Genomic DNA, 17,920 nt, shown 5'->3' on the forward strand with positions numbered 1-17,920 from the left:
ATACAAGGCAGGGCCCACCCAGCTACAGCCACTCACTTCTGTGTTGTCTGCTTTCTGCTGCAGTGACGGAGCTGAGTGAGTGCAACAGAGACCGTATGGCCCCCAAAGCCCGATGTGTTGAGTAGCTCCTTACATAAAGTTTGCTGCCCTCTGCTACAGCTATTACATATTTAAGTTCTGGCCATTGCTAGGACATACCTAAAATCTCAACGAGATGACTTTCTTCAGACTTCTGACAGTCAATACAACCAACCAGAGGGTTTCATAGGAGGAATCGATCATTAGAAGGACAATTAAAGAAATGCGGGGCAACTCAAAGACACTTCCCACACTGAGAATCAGATTGATTAGACAACAACTCCTTACGTGATGTCAGTTCCCACGGCAAAAACTTAAAGTATTGTGCTTGATTAGTAAGCATCATGCTCACTCTAGCTTCAAAGAACTGATCCATTTCTGGGTTATCAGTTTGAAAAAGAAAAAAAGGAATTCTAAAACAGAAAAGAAAAAAGAACTGAGGACTAACAATGTGAGAATAATAGCTGAGATCTTTATCTATTAGGTCGGTGCAAAGGTAATTGTGGTTTAAAAGGTTAAAAATAATTGCAGAACCCGCCATTCCTTTTGCACCAACTTCTTACTTCTGCATTAGGCAGGTAACTGGGCTGCTCCAGACTGGGTCGGGTCCGCCATGGCTGAGAATTCCATACTCCTTTTGTCTAAGAGTTTAAAAAAAAAAATGTACCTCTTGTGCCCCAACCAAACACACATCAGGTTTCTTGGTAATGGTGCTTACCCCAGTATTAAACAGAATAGCAGGGCTTTCATTCGCGGTGGAAGAATCTGCGCTCTCATTTCTGGACATATTCCTATTCTGGTTCGTGACTGACACGTCATTCATCAGACAGGGAGGTTGACGCTGCATAGCTAGGATATCTGTTTGTGAATCTTCCAAGTCACTGACCCTATATTTTTTAAAAAGTAACAAGGATTTCATTTCAACTTTATCCCAATATATCTTGTTTGGAGAATGTGAGTGACAGCACCCAATTCAGAAGGCTCCCTGGTCTGTTTACTGATTGGTATTATATGGATTATATGCCAACAGTGTGGTAACTATGGTAGACCAGTGGTTCCCAAATGCCATTCACAGGACTGTGCCAGACCACAGTGAAGCGCGAAGCTCAAGGCCAACGCACCGAATGTTTCATTCAGCTGAACTCACTGAGGTTAAAGATTAAAGTCTAATTCATACTTCAAGTAAGTTATAATATCCATTCCTTTATCAAATGATGGGTGGTATTTTTTTCCCAATGCTCTTATTGTAAAAGAAATTATGTCAGTCAGGTTCCTCCCCTTCCACCTCTTTTAAAAAAAAATACATACACACATTAATTTCAGGTGTATAAAACAATGTAATAACTTAGACACTTATACCCCCTACAAAGTGATAACCCCCTCCCCCAATCTACTACCCCTCTGACACCGCATGTAGCTGTCACAATTCCACTGACTCTATTCCCTGTGCTGTATCCTTCCATCTCTTAAGTGTGTGAATCTGAAAATCCGGCAAGTTTACAAAGGGGACAAAATGGGATCCTTTCCCCTCCTCAGTGTTTTTATTTTCCCTATGGATTGTTGCTCACCTGAAAAACACTTCGTCCATGGTGGTGATGGAGGCACCAAAGCTGGCAATGCCCAGCTCTGTCTGTCTCTTTTCCAGATCAGTAAACAGAGCTTCAAAGCTAGAATAAAATAATAAGAAGAATAAGAATGGGAATGGGGAAGGCGGATGGGAAGGGGAAAATGCTAGCACCAAATCAGAAGATTTTTCTTATTCACATGTTTTTATTCTAAACTAAGCTCCCCTCAGCAGTGGGGAAAATGTAGATCATTCTTCACTTCGATGCTTATTATAATTTCATGTCTCTAGCAAATCAAAAGGTGGGGAAAATGGTTAAAAAAAAAAAATGAAACTAGCAAATTGCGATGGCAGATTGCTTCCCACTCGACTTAGTTCTTGGATACACATCATTTTGGTCTTCTAATAACTATCAAGAGACTCTGAACATGCTAATAACACCAGCAAGTTGACATGAGTTAACTTATCACACACATATATGCTATGGTTCCTTCGTCAATTATTCAGTGAATCAAAAAGAAAATCATACCCAAGGCAACAGAGAAAAAAAACACATTTGAAAATGGAAAACGGAGGAAGTGCAGATTTATGGCACAGCAACCTACAATTAGTCGTTCACCTCTGAGGTCTTTCTTTTTCAGTCCTCCAAGTCCAGTCCAAATGATTGGTAAAGAGATATGATTAACATCACCTGCTTCCCAATGTGAAGATATGATAAAATATGAAGATATGACAAAACATCATCTGCTTCTGGATACTTTCATTTTCTTTTTTAGACATTCTTTTGAGAATGTCATTTGTGTCCATATAAATGATAGGCGGGTGGTGTGATATGTTTGAACAGGTGCTTTGCCTTTGTCTCCAGAGAGATCTGCAGCTTTACGTGGGTCACAACCATCACAATGGGCCAAAGCTCCCACCTTTGCTGAACGAGTCAACGGCCATGTATCTCCAAGGCTACAGATTGAGACTTTTATTTGCAATTCTCCAGGATATTTCAGTTTTTCATTCTAACTTCTGATGAGGGTCTTGGTTCTATTCGTCGCTGCCTGATCACCTTGTTCCATGCTGCTGCTTCTCCATAAGCTTCAGATTCCTAAGTGAAAGTTCAGAGAATGCAGTTCCTTGTCCTTCTTTACCTCCTTTTTGATACAATTCCTCTTTTTCCCAGAAGAGAAGTTGAAGTCCCTCATATTCTCCTCGATATGACAGCTGGCTTGACTCCAGGGAATATCAAAGCAAGTACTTATTTGTATGTGACAAGAAGATGAAGACAGCATACTCTGACAGGCACGGATGAGTACTCTTAGTTCCATTTCAATTTTTTAAGATGATGGTTATCTCAGGTCAAGTGGTTTTTCTTTGTGACTCCCTTTGAGGAATAACGCAGCAACCAGTGCAGTAACAATGCCTATTTCCTCTGGGTTCTTACCACCCTGGTTTCAAGAGCCATCACTAATAGCACTTTTGTTCTCTCATTATCCTAGTATTTCCATGTACTCCACTCACCACAATTTTTACTCTACCAACACTATACCATCAGTTCTCACCAAAAATAACCAGGGCACTATAGCCACTAAATGGACTCCCTCTCTTCAGTGCAAGTGGCAGCTATGTGTTTTGACGTGTTAAACTCTACTTGCAAAGCCTGAAAAAAACGGGAAAAGCTACAGTGATTTCCTGTCATCTCAACATCAACGTTTAGCACCCTCTTTTTTTTTTTTTTTTTTTTTTAATAAATTTTATTGGGGAATATTAGGGAACAGTGTGTTTCTCCAGGGCCCACCAGCTCCAAGTCATTGTCCTTCAATCTAGTGGTGGAGGGTGCAGCTCACTGGCCCCTGTGGGAATCGAACTGGCAACCCTGCTGTTCAGAGCTCACGCTCTAACCAAATGAGCCATCCGGCTGCCCCAAAACACAAAGCCAGTCAAGAACGGGTGTGGCGGGGAAGCAATGCTAACCAGCTTAACAATAACCCACATCCTTTGGGCCAACCTAGCGCCGTCTTAACCCATACCTGTGTGTGTACTCTTTGGGTAGAATAAAAGACAATTCGTTTTTCACATTCTTCTCCAAGGTGGCTGATGGTATATGATAACAAATCAATTTGGAGATTTCTTCAACATTACAGTGAGGTTCCTTCACCATGGTTATGTGGTATCCCACACCTGAGAAAAATCCATTTAGAAGAACAAGTAAAACAATTTTATATGTCCCTTACTCTTGTGAGACTCCACATGACTTTCCATGGTTTGGGTGAGCAAGAAGAAGGTAGGGTACGTCACTAATTATTTGATTACAAGCCTAAAAAGCCTAATAAAGTTCTTTTGTAATTTCATTAATTTTCTTAGAGACCAATAGAACACAGATAGCATGAAAAGCCTCTGTTATCTGGCCTTTTGTCCTGTTGACACTGAAATCTGAGAGGACAAGATTTATATTCATTAAACGCATATTTATTGGGTGCCTATTATATGCAAGGCAGTGAATAAGTCAGCTAAAAATCTCTCCCTACAGAGATCTGGCAAACCTTCGCGGAGTACTCTGCAGCTGCATTAGATACAGTGCACGAGCCTTCCAGAAGCTACGGGGAGGGGGCCACGGAGAAAACACTTCTGGGGCACTTCAGGACTTTGTGGGAACATTGCCGTGGCTCTCTGATAGCTCAGGGCAGGACAGCAAAGTTAGAGAAATGCCTCTAGGGTACATCAGTCCTTCACTACAATGGCCCTTCAAAAGTTTGGGAGAAGGTCGGAGGACAGAGAGAAGCCCCTCAAGGTGAAGAAAACACAGTGCAGGGATGGAGAACAGAGGACTTGTCAGATCAAAACAGCTGGAAACTGGATTATAGAGGAAAGAGCTGTCCTTAATCTCATCTATGCACAGATCCCCACCCCTGCTAAGAGCAAAATCCTGATCCCACTCCTAAAATGGTGGAAGACGGCCGTGAACAGAATCTAAATAAAGCTGGAACACATCCCAGTGCTTCCTCTAATACAGATGATACTGCTTCAGCCATCTATAATGGTGGCCTGACATCCCAGAGCATACCCATTTCTGAGAATAAATATCAACTACTTTCTTCTCTACTGGTATTGTATTCACAATGGCAGTCATAACAATTACAAAACATGCAAAGAAGCAAGAAAAATGACAGGGAAAAACTCAATAGAAGCAGAACAGAGACAGTTTCCAAAAAAGAAAACAAATATATCTCCAGAATTTAACTCTATGAAATGGAGACATATGATTTGTCACTAGAAAATTCAAAATAACCATGATAAAGAGGCTCACCAAAGTCAGAAGAATACTGCATGTGAAAATTAAGAATTTCAACAAAGAAACAGAAAACTTAAGCACCAAAAAGAAGTCATCGAGTTGAAGACTACAATAACTGAATTGAAAAATAGCAAAACTAGAGGGGTTCAAAGCAGAATTTATAAAACAGACAAAAGGATGAGTAACCTCTAAGTCAAGTCACTGGAAATTATTCACTCAGAGGAGCAGAAAGAAAAAAAGAATGAAAAACAGTACATAAGGCCTAAGAGACTAATGGGAAACCGTAAGTAGAGCTGTATACACAATATGGGAGTCCCATTAGGAAAAGAGACACAAAGAGAGAAGAAATCAGAAAGTTTATTCAAAGAAAGAATGGCTAAAAATCAGAAATGATGGAAGTCAGTACAACTAATGTCACAAAAGTAAAAAGGATTATAAGAGAGTGCTATGAACAATTATATGCCAATAAATTGGATAACCCTGTAAAATGGGGAAATTTCTAGAAATACAACCTATTAAGATTGAATCATGAAGAAATAAAATCTAAACAGATCTATCACTAGTAGGAAGAATAAATCAATAATAAAAAATCTCCCAACAAGGAAAATCCCAAGAACAGGTAACGTCATTGAGCAATTTAATCAAACATTTAAAAGAGAATTTATGACCATTCTTCATAATTAAAAAAAAAAAAAAAACCACCAAAAAAAGAACCAAAGAGTATGATACACTTTCATACTCATTATATGAGGCCAGCATTACCCTGATACAAAACCCAGAAAAAGCATAAGCGAAAAAACCACAGGACAATAGCTTTGATAGACACAGACATAAACATCTTTAACAAAATACTAGCAAATTGAATTTAACAACACGTTAAAAGAAAAATACAATGATCCAATCAGATTTATTCCTGGTATGCAAACATGGTTCAACCTATGAACGAATTAATAACAGAATTATAACACACGTACAGTATAAAAGAAAAATCACATGATCATCTCAAAAGATGCAGAAAAAGCATTTGACAAAATGTAATGCCCTTTCATGATAAAAACTCTCAACAAATCTGGTACAGAATCAGTGTACCTCAACCTAATAAATACGACATAAGACAAACTCACATCTGATAGGATACTCAGCGGTGAAAAACCAAAAGCTTTTCCTCTACGATCAGGAATGAGACAAGGATAACCACTCTCCCCATTTCTATTTAACATAATCATGAAAGTCCTAGTCAGAGTAATTAGGCAAGAAACAGAAAACAAAGGTATCCAAACCAGAAAGGAAGAGGAAATATTATCTCCGTTTACAGATGACATGATGTGATTTGTGGGCAACCCTAAAGATTCCACAGACACGGGAAACCACAGGTTTCTTCTCCCACCTAATAAACACATTCAGCAAGGGGCAAGACATAAAAATCAACACACAAAATAAGTTGCATTTCCACATATTAACAATGAACAATCTGAAAAGGAAATTAAGAAAACAACCCCACTTACAACAGCACTAAAAAGAATAAAATACTTAGGATTAAACTTAATGAATGAGGTGAAAGACTTGTACACGGGAAAAACTAAAAAGCATTGATAAGAGAAATTAATGAAGACACAAATGGGAAAACATCCTCTGCTCATGAATTGGAAGATAAATGTTGTTAAAATGTTCAATGAGATCCCTGTCAAGCCCAGTGGTAGTTATTACAAAAAATAGAAAAGAACTCATAAAGTTAATTGGAAACATCAAAGGCCCTGCAAAATTAAAACAATCTTGAGAAAGAACAAGCTGGAGGTATTATACTTTCTGATTTCAAAATATATTATAAAGCAATAGTAATTTTAAAAGTATGGTACTGGCATTAAATCAGAAAAACAGACCAATGTAACACAATACAGAGCCCAGAAATAAATCAATACATAGATGGTTAATTGATGTTCAACAAGGGGGCCAAAAATATACAATAAAGATAGTTTCTTCAACAAATGGTGCTGAGAAAACTGGATATCCATGTGCTAAAGAATGTGGACCCATATTTAACATCATACACAAAAATCAAACCAAAGTGTGTTAAAGACTTAAGCATAAGACTTGACATTGTAAAATTCCTACAAGAAAACATTGTGGAAAAGCTTCTTGACATTGATCTTGACAATAACTTTTTTGGATATGACACCAAAAGCACAGGCAACAAAAGCAAAAATAGAAAAGTGACTACATCAACCTAAAAAGAGTCTGCACTGCAGAGGAAACAATCCACAAAATGGAAAGGCAACCTATGCATTGGGAGAAAGTGTTTGCAAACACTATATCAGATTAAGGGTTCATTTCCAAAATATATAAGGAACTCCAACTCTGTAGTAAACTCAACAGCAAAAATCTTATAACCTGATTTAAAAGTGTGTTACATATTTGTTTTTGTGTGTGTGTGTGTGTTACATATTTGAATAGACATTTCTCAAAGAAGACACACAAATGTTCATAAGGTATTTGAAAAGATGCTCAACATCACTAATCATTATGGAAATCAAATCAAAACCACAAAGAGATATCACCTCCTATTTGTGAGGGTAGCTAATAGAGAGCGAGCAAGCGAGAGACAAGTGTTGGGCATGATGTGGAAAAATTGGAACTCTCGCACACTGTTGGTGGGAACACAAAATGGTGCAGCTGCTACAGAAAACAGTATGGAGATTTCTCAAAAAATTAAAAGTAGAACTATAATGTGATCCAGCAATTCCACTTCTGGGTATTTATCTGAAGAAAACAAAGACACTCACTTGAAAGGTCAGAAATCCACTTTGATTTGATTTTTGCGTGTGGTATACGATAGCATTCCAATTTCATTCCTTTGCATGTGGCTGTCCAGTTTGCCCAACTTCCTTTACTGAACTGACTGTCCCATTGTACATTCTTGAATCCTTTGTCATAAATTAATTGACCACATATGCGTGGGTTTATTTCTGGGCTCTCCGCTCTATTCCACTGATCTATGTGTCTGTTTTTATGCCCGTAAAACCTTTCTGATACACAGGTGAAAGGATTTTGCATAGAATCTACAAAAATACTACGAGACCTAATGTATGAACAAACAAGTTCACAGGACGTAAGATCAATATAAAAATCACTGTATAGGGGCGGCCGGTTAGCTCAGTTGGTTAGAGCATGATGCTGAGAACACAAGGTTGCTGGTTTGATCCCCGCATGGGCCACTGTGAGCTGTGCCCTCCTTAAAAATAAACAAATAATGTGTTTCTTAAAAAAAAAAAAAACACTGTATATATAAATACTAGAAAAGACACAGTTAGAAAATGAATTAAACAAATAATATCGTTCACATAAAATTAAAAGATGAAATAGTTTGGAGTAAGTCCAATGAAAGACCTTCACAGTAAACTCAACAAAATACAGCCAACAATGATTAAATGCACCCTAAGTAAATCAAGAAATAATACCATGTTCATATGCTGGAAGACTCAATATTATTAAGAAGACAATTCTTCTCAAAATGATATAAAGATTCATAGCACTCCCCATCAGTAGCCTACCAGGCTTTTTTGTAAAATGTGACTAAATGAACCTAAAATTTACATGGAACTAAAAGAGGCCTAAAACAGGTGAACTAATTTTGAAAAAGAGAAAAAGCTGATGGATATCTATCACCTATTTTCAAGACTTACTATAAAGACACAGTATTCACGACTGTGGTATTTGTAAAAAGATAGACCTATAGATCAATAAAACAGAAAACAAAACCCAAAAGTAGACCTACATATAAACAGTAAATTGATTTTCATCAAAGGTGCCATAGCAATTCAACAGAGAAAGGAGTGTGTTTTCCACAAATGGTCTGGATACTCAGATGGAAAAAAATCAACATCAACACTTACCTAACACCATTCACCAAAAAAAAAAAAAAAAAAAAAAGTCAACTTGAAATAGAAGCTAGAACCATAAAGAATCCAGAAGAAAATATAAGAGAATACCTTTGCAACTTCTACATAGGCAAAGGTTTCCAAAACAACATTGACCAAAAAAGGAAAACCACTGATAAATTGAACTTTTCAAAATTAAAAATTCATGCTTATTAAAAGATACCATCAAAAATGAGTAGGCAAGCAACATATTTGGGGAACTATTCACAATACATATATTTGACAAAGGACTCACATCCAGAGTATGCGACCTCCTATAAATTCATAAGTAAAAAGTATAAGCAACCAACTCTGACACTTTACAGAGTAATTTAAAGGTAAGGACATTACTAGGATGTATTTGGTACTTTCCATGTTTCAAAAAATTCTTCGACAGATTGGAATAAAATATTTTTGCTCACACAGAAGCAATTCAATACTGGTTTGACAAACAAGACACAAGAAACAGAGATATACAGTTCCCTACATTTTTGCTAAAATCTATGAATGTGTGTATTCATCATCCATCTGCTGTCTGTCTGTCTGTCTGTCTAGCTAGCTAGCTCACTGAAGGCACAAACACAGTCAGGCAAATTACAATCTAAGTAGACACTATATGAAAGAAATGAACCTGATATTTGGATAATGCAAAACTTGGGAAGAACTAAAACATGAACATTCTTTCAAAGGACTCATAGTTGAGCCCAATTCATAGAACAGAGGGAATAACTAAAGTTTGGGGTGGATAGGAAAAACAACAACACCCCAGTAAAAATTATGTTAGAAGACTACTAAGATACCAATATCCATGAAAATCATGTTAGAAGAAGATGATTATGGCATCAATAGGGAGAGAATGATCAAAGGGAGAGAGACCGTATATTTGTTTCAGGAAGACTGAAGAGCCACAGCACCGCAGGGCTCCCTTCACCATGATGGCTATGCGGTCACCCAGGATGTCAGCTTCGTCCATGTAGTGGGTGGTCAGCAAGATGGTACGATCCTGTTTAAACTCCTGAAGGAGACTCCAGGTGGCTCTCCTTGAGACGGGGTCCATGCCAGCTGTTGGCTCATCAAGTATCACCACCTAAAGACCAGAAGAACAATTCCATGACCGCTGGTAGACATTACGTCCCAGAGCCAGTGGGGTCTTCCCAGTGCTGGGGCTTCCTCTGGTTTTGCTTTCTCAGTCACTGTCCCATTGAGCTAAGATAGTAAGTGTAGACGAAAACTGAATTAGGAGCTAGAATAATTCCAAACCTATGACAATCTTATACCAAAAGGGAGATAGTGTGAATCCATCAGGGATATCATTTGGGAGGTTCCTTTTGTACTGTTAGATACATATCTGCTCTCAGGTTAGTGTCAGCTAATGCTTTTTTTGGAGAGTTTCAGTGGGGATACATTTTTAGTTTTTATGTTACTTGTACCTTGGAGACTCCTACAAGCGCTATCATGATGGAGAGTTTGCGTTTCATTCCTCCACTCAGGGACTCTGGAAATGCATTGCGCTTTTCTAGCAGGTTAAACGTAGACAGCATACGGTTAATTTCCTTCAGACACATCTTTCGAGGGACTCCTTTGATCTGGAAAGAGGAGGCAGAGCTTACATGGTGCTTCCAACTTTATCCCTAGAAACACTTCACATTGGTTCTTTTCTTACATTATCTGTACAAGGTCTTTTCCCCTTTGCTTCTGTTTATGTTTGGAGGAGAAATCATGAAAAATCTTTGAACTTTCTAAGAATCCAGATACTGACAGTAGGCAATCTATCTTAAGGACGTGAATAGAGTGGCTTACCACACAATAGAAATACAGATGTTCTGATACTGTCAAGTAATTAAACAGCAGGTCCTGCTGGGGACACAAGCCCAAGCTTTTCCTGATCTGGACTATCTGCCTTGAGATGGCATATCCATTCACATAGGCCTCTCCGCTGGTAGCAGGGAAGAGACCTCCAACAAAGCAGAAGACGTAATAGAAACTTAGCTTTTGTGAAGCAACATGACCACAAACTGCTCATTAGCACAACTTCAAAATAGACTTATTAGAATTAGCAACATTTCACCACCTCACACCCATTAGATTGGCTGTTATCCATGAGACAAGCAATAACAAGTGTTGGAGAGGATGTGGAAACAAGGGAACCTCTCGCACACTGCTGGTAGGAACGTGAATTGGTGCAGCCACTATGGAAAACTGTATGGAGGTTCCTTGAAAAATTAAGAATAGAGCTGTCACATAACCCAGCAATCCCTCTTCTAGTTATCTACCTGAAAAATGCATGGTTCTGTGTGTGTGTGTGTGTGTGTGTGTGTGTGTGTGTGTGTATTCCAATTTCCACCTGGGCTTACTTGCTTTCAGGTCAAAAATCTTGTTTCAGCTTTGCTAGCAATAAATCACTCAGGTTTTGTTTATCTGGGAGTGTGTTATTCAATGCTGATTTCTGAAAGATAGAGGTGAGACTCTTGGTTGACAGTTTTTACTTTCAGCGCTTTATACATATCGTCCCACTGCTCCCTGCCCTCCACTGTTTCTACTGAGAAGTCAGCGCGGACTTAGTCTTACTGGGGTGTCACTGTATGTGACAAATCATTTTTCTCTTCTGCTTTCAATATTTTCTCTTTGCCTCTCAGAATTTTAACTATGATGTGTCTGGGTGTGGATCGCTTTACATTTACACTGTTTGGAGCTTGTGGAGCTTCTTGACTGTGTAGATTAATGTTTTCAGCAAATCTGCAAAGTTTCAACCATTATTTCTTAGACCATCTTTTCGGCCTTATTCTCTTTTTCCTCTCCTTGCATTCCCATTACATGTGTGTTGCTGCATTTAAAGGTATCCCAAATTTCTCTGAGGCTCTGTTAATTTTTTAAAATTCTTTTTTCTTTCTGTTATTCAGATGGTATAACCTCCGTCAGTCTATCTTCAAGTTCACAGATTCTTTCTTCTGACAATTCACATCCACTGTTGAGCCTCTCTAATGAATTTTTCACTTGGCTTATTGTACTTTTCAACTCCACAATTCCCACTTGGTTTTTAAAAATAATTTCTATCTTTCTATTGATATTTGCTACTTAATGAGATATTGTTTTCATACATTCCATTATTTCTGTAATCATGGCGTCCTTTAGTTCTTTGGACATGTTTGTAATGGTTACTTTGATGTCTTTGTAAAATCTGACACCTGGTATCTTTCACTAGTTATTTACAACTTAGAAAGTGGATTACTAAACAACTTTATGGATCACTGAAATGACTTAACTGTTAGCATCAAGGGGAAACACAAAACTCTTGTAAGTTTTATCTACATTGTCTATGTGAGGACATCCCCTGAACAGAGCTAAACACATACCTGAGAGAATGGATAAAGTAGTGGATTTTCCTGCCCCATTAGGTCCTAGAAGAACAGTGATCTGCCCCTCATATAAATTCAAGGTCAAGTCTTTTATAGCTATCTTGGTAGTTTGCTGCACTCGGAATTCCTGCGGGGCGGGGGGGGGGGGGTGTAAAAAAACAAAATACTAATTTTATCTTTCAGTATCACTTTGGAAGAACAAGCACTCATATGAACTATATATAGAACAAACTATGCCACATAATTGCTCATGAGGAAAAAAATCAAAATGTAAGAAGGATGAAACTGTGAAAAGAAAAAAAAATATTTAAAGGCATCACAGTTTTAGAATTTTACATTAAACCTGTAAATACCTCCTGAGCAATCTCACCCATTCTTGCTTTGCTTCAATTACCATCTTGAAGCTGATAATACCACAATCTTTTTCAATCAATGCCTTTGTCCCAATTTGGAGAACTGCCAACTGAAACCCACACAGAACATCTAAAACATGGATGCTGTACAGGCATCTCAAATTTCTTCTGTGTAGACCAGCAGTGCTTCTGCTAAAGACACAAAAATCTGGAAAGAGCCTCACCCCCACTCTAGCAAACAAGGATCTACGTGATCTATGAAATCATAACTTTTCTCCAACCCATCAGAGAGGTGAGTTTTCTAGGTAACCAACTAGCTTTAAATTTATAGAAAGATAGATGCCTTCAGAGAGAGAAGGTATATAAATATTTGATTACCTGGAGCAGATAGAGGCACTATAAAAACTGATGAGAAAATTTTGGTTAAATTTTTTCATGGAAAAGAAATGAAAACAACTTAAGAAACACAATACTTAAACAGGAGAGTTGGTATTCGAGCCCATTTCATTCAGACTTAAAGTGTCTATTCCCTCCAATTCACCCCACTGATGATGAATAAAGGCGAAATAGCCTGTGTCACAAAAAATGGAATGCTCTTTTTTCCTTCTTTTTACCCCAAATGCATGGCTGTTTTCTCCCTAGGTGGTCTCATCCTAGCCTCTCCCTTGGCCTGAGAACCAGGCTAGTGTAATGGCTTATTTGAAATCTCTACTAGGGTGACTGTCTAAAGTGCCTATGTCTAAATGGAGCTCTGAATTCCCCAAACCTTCACTTAAAAACCAACTAACCAGACACACTACAAACTCTCCCCAATGTCCCCAATATCCACAGATTGCCGTATACTAACCACCCATTTGCTCAAGCCACACAACCAACAGCCACCTCAGTTTCTTCCGTTTCCATCAATCGCACATCCAACCAATGAGCAAGGATTTTCCGTTCTAACTCCAAAATATATCCTGAACAGAGAATCGTGCTCATTCTTGAATGCCACAAGCCTCGTCCCCGCTGCTGTCATGTCTTTCCTAAGCTGCTGTAAAGCCTCCAAGTTGTTTTCTGTCTTCTGCTCTGACTCCTCATAGCAGCCATAGCTATCTTTTCAAAATATAAATCAGATCATGTCTCTTTACTTCATAAAGGCCTATAATTCTAATTATTGCCCAATATTTAAAAAATGGAATCCAAGTATTACCAAGGCCTCCGAGGCCTGCTGCGTAATTTGTATTGTGACTATATCCCCAAATTTCTTTCCTATCATTCTTTCTCTTTGTTTCCTTCACCCCAATTTTGATTTCCTCTGTGTTCTTCAACATATGAAGCTCCTTCCCACCTCAGGGTTTTGAATTTTATTTTCTCTTTGAGTCTTCTGTACCTAGTTTTTCAACTCTCTGACCCAGTCTCACCATTCTGGTCTCAGCTCCAAGGTCCCTGTTGCAAGTTTGGGTTCCCTAGGAAGCAGTCTTAATTAGAAATTAGGATGTGGACGTTTCTCAAGGCGTGCTCTCGAGGTAAAAAACCTGTGCAAGGAAGGGATGGGAGAATAACTAGGCAGAGGGTGAAGAGAAGCCACAGCTGAGTCACTCTAAGGCTTCGGGTGACCCCAAGAGGAGCTCTCAGGCTAGAGTGGCCCTTTAGAGTTACCCAAAGTTTAGGGTCAGGGGCTTTGTGTGCCCACGTTTACTAGTCACTGGATTTAGGCCACCCCAGGACAGGGTCATGAGCTTCGGTGAGGCTTTCTTCAGCCCAAGAAATTCCAAAGGTGACACTGAGACCTTTAGCTGACGCTAAAGCTGACAGTGACATGTACCCTTCTATAGAGCTGGGGAGTCAGTCTTTCTGTCCAGAGGGTGGCATCTGGGAAGCGAAGTATAATATCCAGTCCAGTCCCTGCATAGCTGGAATCCACGTCCTTTCTATACGTTCTGGTAGCGGCTCCTCCAGGAGTCGGATGGGTCTCTTTCTGGGGGAAACTTACATGAAGAACATAGTGGGATGACTTACAGATCCCTGATGTTGGCCTTGACCCTGCAACTGATATTGTCTTCATCCTTTACTATCCATTCGAGGTTACTCTCACCTCAGGCTAGCATCTCTGCTGACCCAGGTGGCATACCTGGCGGGAGGAGGGTGAGCTGGACCTCCATCCTGAAGTGACCGTGCACTCCTCCAGCCATGACGGCTGCATCTGTCCATTTACTGTCAAACTGGCGAGGCGAGTACCAAGACATCCCAAAAGTGATGTGCGTGCCAAGAATATTCCTCCCTGTTCTGTGTAACAGCGACCCTACAAAGTCCCCTGTGCAATGCCTGGTGATCAGAGTCAACTGCCCCTTGCCAAAATGGTGGTGCCCGTTCTTCTCTGCTGGTCTCTTGGCATGAAGGGTCCAAAGGGCCTTGGCTGCAACCAGCTTATAGTTCAAAGGAACTCTTGCTGCATCTCCTCTTTGGGGTCACAGCCTCTTAGATCCTGTGGTTAGGATGACAGGAAGCACAGATTCCCCAAGAGGCTAACTAGGAGTACTAGTAAGTAGGCACACTCCTGCCTATACCCCTGGGTTTATAACCACGTATCTTACCTGTTGGGGACACAGCACTGCAGAATGGCCTTTGCTTTACTGTGTATATACTGCATCCTGAAAAATGGCAACTCACTCTCCCAAGTTACCATCTTTAAGCATTTGCCTCAACTATCCTTCGAGCAGGCCATTTCCTCACTCCCTTGGGTTGGCAGCTTCTAGATATATGTGACAGACGAGACTGTCCCCGAGTTGTGAGCTCCCTGCTGTGCTGCCTTGGCTGGAAAGTGGGTCCCCTTGTCTGACGTGACACTATGTGGGATCCCATGCTGGTGGGCCCAACACTCAGTGAGCTCTGGGAGGTGGTGTTGGCTGAGGCTTCACAGGAGGGAAAGGCAGAAACATGCTGGGAGCAGTGTTCATTCCTATGAAGATGAAATGAAGGCCCATTCGGTGGGAAAGCAGTCCCAAGTACTCACCTCGTCACCACGTAGCTGGCTGGTCTCCTTGAGGAATGGCACTTAGGAGTGGGCTTTGCTGCTGACATGCTAGACATTTGGCAATGGCCTCCCATGGCAAGATTCACCATGGTGACGGGGAGCCCACGTGCCCTGAGGACACCAGGGAAAAGACAGTTTTGCATTTGGGTTGATACAACCAAAATAGAGAGAGCATGTAGCACACTGAAGGCAGAGAGGTCCACAAAAGTGTAAACACCTCCAAAATCAGCTGAATTTGCATGGAGGGGTTTGGGATTCCTGAAGCAGTGGGGTCAGGAGCTCAAATCAAGGTTACGTCGATCTTTGAGAGCCAATGGAATGTCAGCGGATGTACAGGATACCTGAACACTACATGCCTGCAATTGCTCAGACAAACGGAGAGATCTAAGAGTTCCCCCTTGATGAATACCTTGACAGAGGAGATTACAGACAAGGGTAAAACATTTGTGAGCAGAAATTAACGTTCACATATTCAAATATTGGAGCTCCACGCTAGACTCTCCTTTTTAAAATGAGAGTATTCGCAGAAGGCCACCATCACAGTTTATAGAAATCCTAATTTTATTCTGGAGGAAAGAAAGATTTATTCTGCGCTGTGTAAGTTTCATGTATATCTTTCCCAAAGGAAGGAAACGGGATGGACCATAACCTTTTGTTATCATGTGATCTTTTCCTTGGTATTTGCAGAAACAAACATTTATGATGAACTATAAAGTATCAGTCCCGTCAAGAAAAAGAGACCTGTAAAACAATACCTTGTACAAATGCTGGAGCTGGATACCTGCCACCAGATCAGTAGGTTCAGTTTCAAAATACTTGCTGTCCACTGTCTCATAGAATTGCTTTGTTTCCTTTTTTCCCTTAGGTTTTTCCCCACACCAGTACGAGCGCTAGGAAGAGAACAGAAATGTAATCACTGCAAAAACACTGAAAAACGAACATTAGAAAATACGTTAGCCTGTTATATTTTGTATTGAGGTGAGCAGAAAATTTCTTGGGATTAAATTCTAGAGCTAATGGGCTATAATTTGAGTCCCCAAGGCAAGAAAGCAGACCAGTCTATTTAAATCACAACTGTTCTAGAGAATATCGCTCCAAGTGAGGTCGCAGCAGAATGTATCATATCACTTTCTGTCGTATCTTCTTCCCTTAGCAATACATAAGCCAATGATAATAAGGAGAAAGATTAGAAGGGAGGGCAAGATGTACAAGCTGCCCACTTTGCTGTGGTTCTGACTCTAAGAAATCTGGACTAACAAAAGGAATACACCAGGTGGTAAGCGCCTAGTATGGAATATAATGAAACCTCTTCTTGTTAGCATCCAAAGACCCATCTTATGTTAAGTTCTTTATGCTGGAGTTCACTCCCTTATGAAACAATTGCCTGCAAAAGTGACGGATTACTCAGAAGTTGCAAAGTTGAGGGCTGCAGGCCGTGATCTACAGATTATTTGTATTTACATGTAGCGGAGGCTTTATCTTATGTTAGGAAAGGGCTGGTGAATTCATATGTCTAGGGTCATCAGAGTGCTTCTTTCCCCTGACCTACTGATTCAGTTACAGAAAGTACTGAATTAACTAATGATGGCTTTTACATAGTGTATAAAACAGGTCCATAAGGACTAGTGTTTCTCTCAATGACAGAAGCATCACAACTCACCAGCAAGAAAAAGTACCACGGTTTGGCCACGCCATACTCTCCTGGAAAGACTGCTTCAATATACCAGGCCACAAGGCCATATAGGACAGCAAGAAAGAAAAACATTCCCAGTATATAGGCAAAGACAAAATTCTCCATTGTGATGGGCGAGAAAATGTTACTCCATTTAATTCCTATTCCTAAGACAGAACAGGAAACGTTTAATTTAGGTACCAACTGAAACAGTTATTCATCTGCATCATAAGTCAAGAGTGAAGAAAAACCGTGTTAATGTTCTCTAGAGATTCCTATTACATACAGCTACTTTCTTATACTGTTAGAATGTAGGACATCTGAGCAAGTATCTCGTAATATGCCTCCTACAATGCCACAGACAAACAGATGAGGACTATTGAGTGAAACAAAAATAAAATAATACTAAAAAGCCTGGAAAATAAGCTTTGAGAAAAATAAGACAGTGGTTCCTCTCTGGCCCCCTCCCCAATGCTAAGTGTTCACTGGAATATGTAATTCTAGAAAAATGTAATCATTGAAAAGTTGAGGTGGATATTAACTACAGAACAGAAGACTAGAGGGATTTTTGCATAAATCTTGCCCTGATGGAAAAGGAAGAAGGGAGTTACTAAAAGCAGACCTTGTCACTTCCTCCCCTACCACTGAACAGCAGGTGACAACTCCAAAAGGCTCTGCGAGAGACCC

The 17,920-nt window shown here is 39.8% G+C and overlaps 1 protein-coding gene across 1 annotated transcript in view; it reads right to left on the reverse strand.

Moving 5' to 3' along the window:
- LOC109458208 (phospholipid-transporting ATPase ABCA3) overlaps positions 1-17,920 on the reverse strand; it is a 73,307-nt gene that overhangs the window by 21,076 nt on the left and 34,311 nt on the right. The window contains exons 12-20 of the mRNA XM_074322932.1: positions 17,222-17,400; positions 16,317-16,451; positions 12,190-12,319; positions 10,637-10,791; positions 10,267-10,422; positions 9,713-9,923; positions 3,661-3,811; positions 1,647-1,745; positions 797-965 (exon numbers count right to left, since the gene is read on the reverse strand). Of these exons, the coding sequence (XP_074179033.1) occupies positions 797-965; positions 1,647-1,745; positions 3,661-3,811; positions 9,713-9,923; positions 10,267-10,422; positions 10,637-10,791; positions 12,190-12,319; positions 16,317-16,451; positions 17,222-17,400 (1,385 nt within the window). The remainder of the gene's footprint in view (positions 1-796; positions 966-1,646; positions 1,746-3,660; positions 3,812-9,712; positions 9,924-10,266; positions 10,423-10,636; positions 10,792-12,189; positions 12,320-16,316; positions 16,452-17,221; positions 17,401-17,920) is intronic.

The sequence above is a fragment of the Rhinolophus sinicus genome, linkage group LG18 (assembly GCF_036562045.2).
Source record: "Rhinolophus sinicus isolate RSC01 linkage group LG18, ASM3656204v1, whole genome shotgun sequence".
NCBI lineage: Eukaryota > Metazoa > Chordata > Mammalia > Chiroptera > Rhinolophidae > Rhinolophus > Rhinolophus sinicus.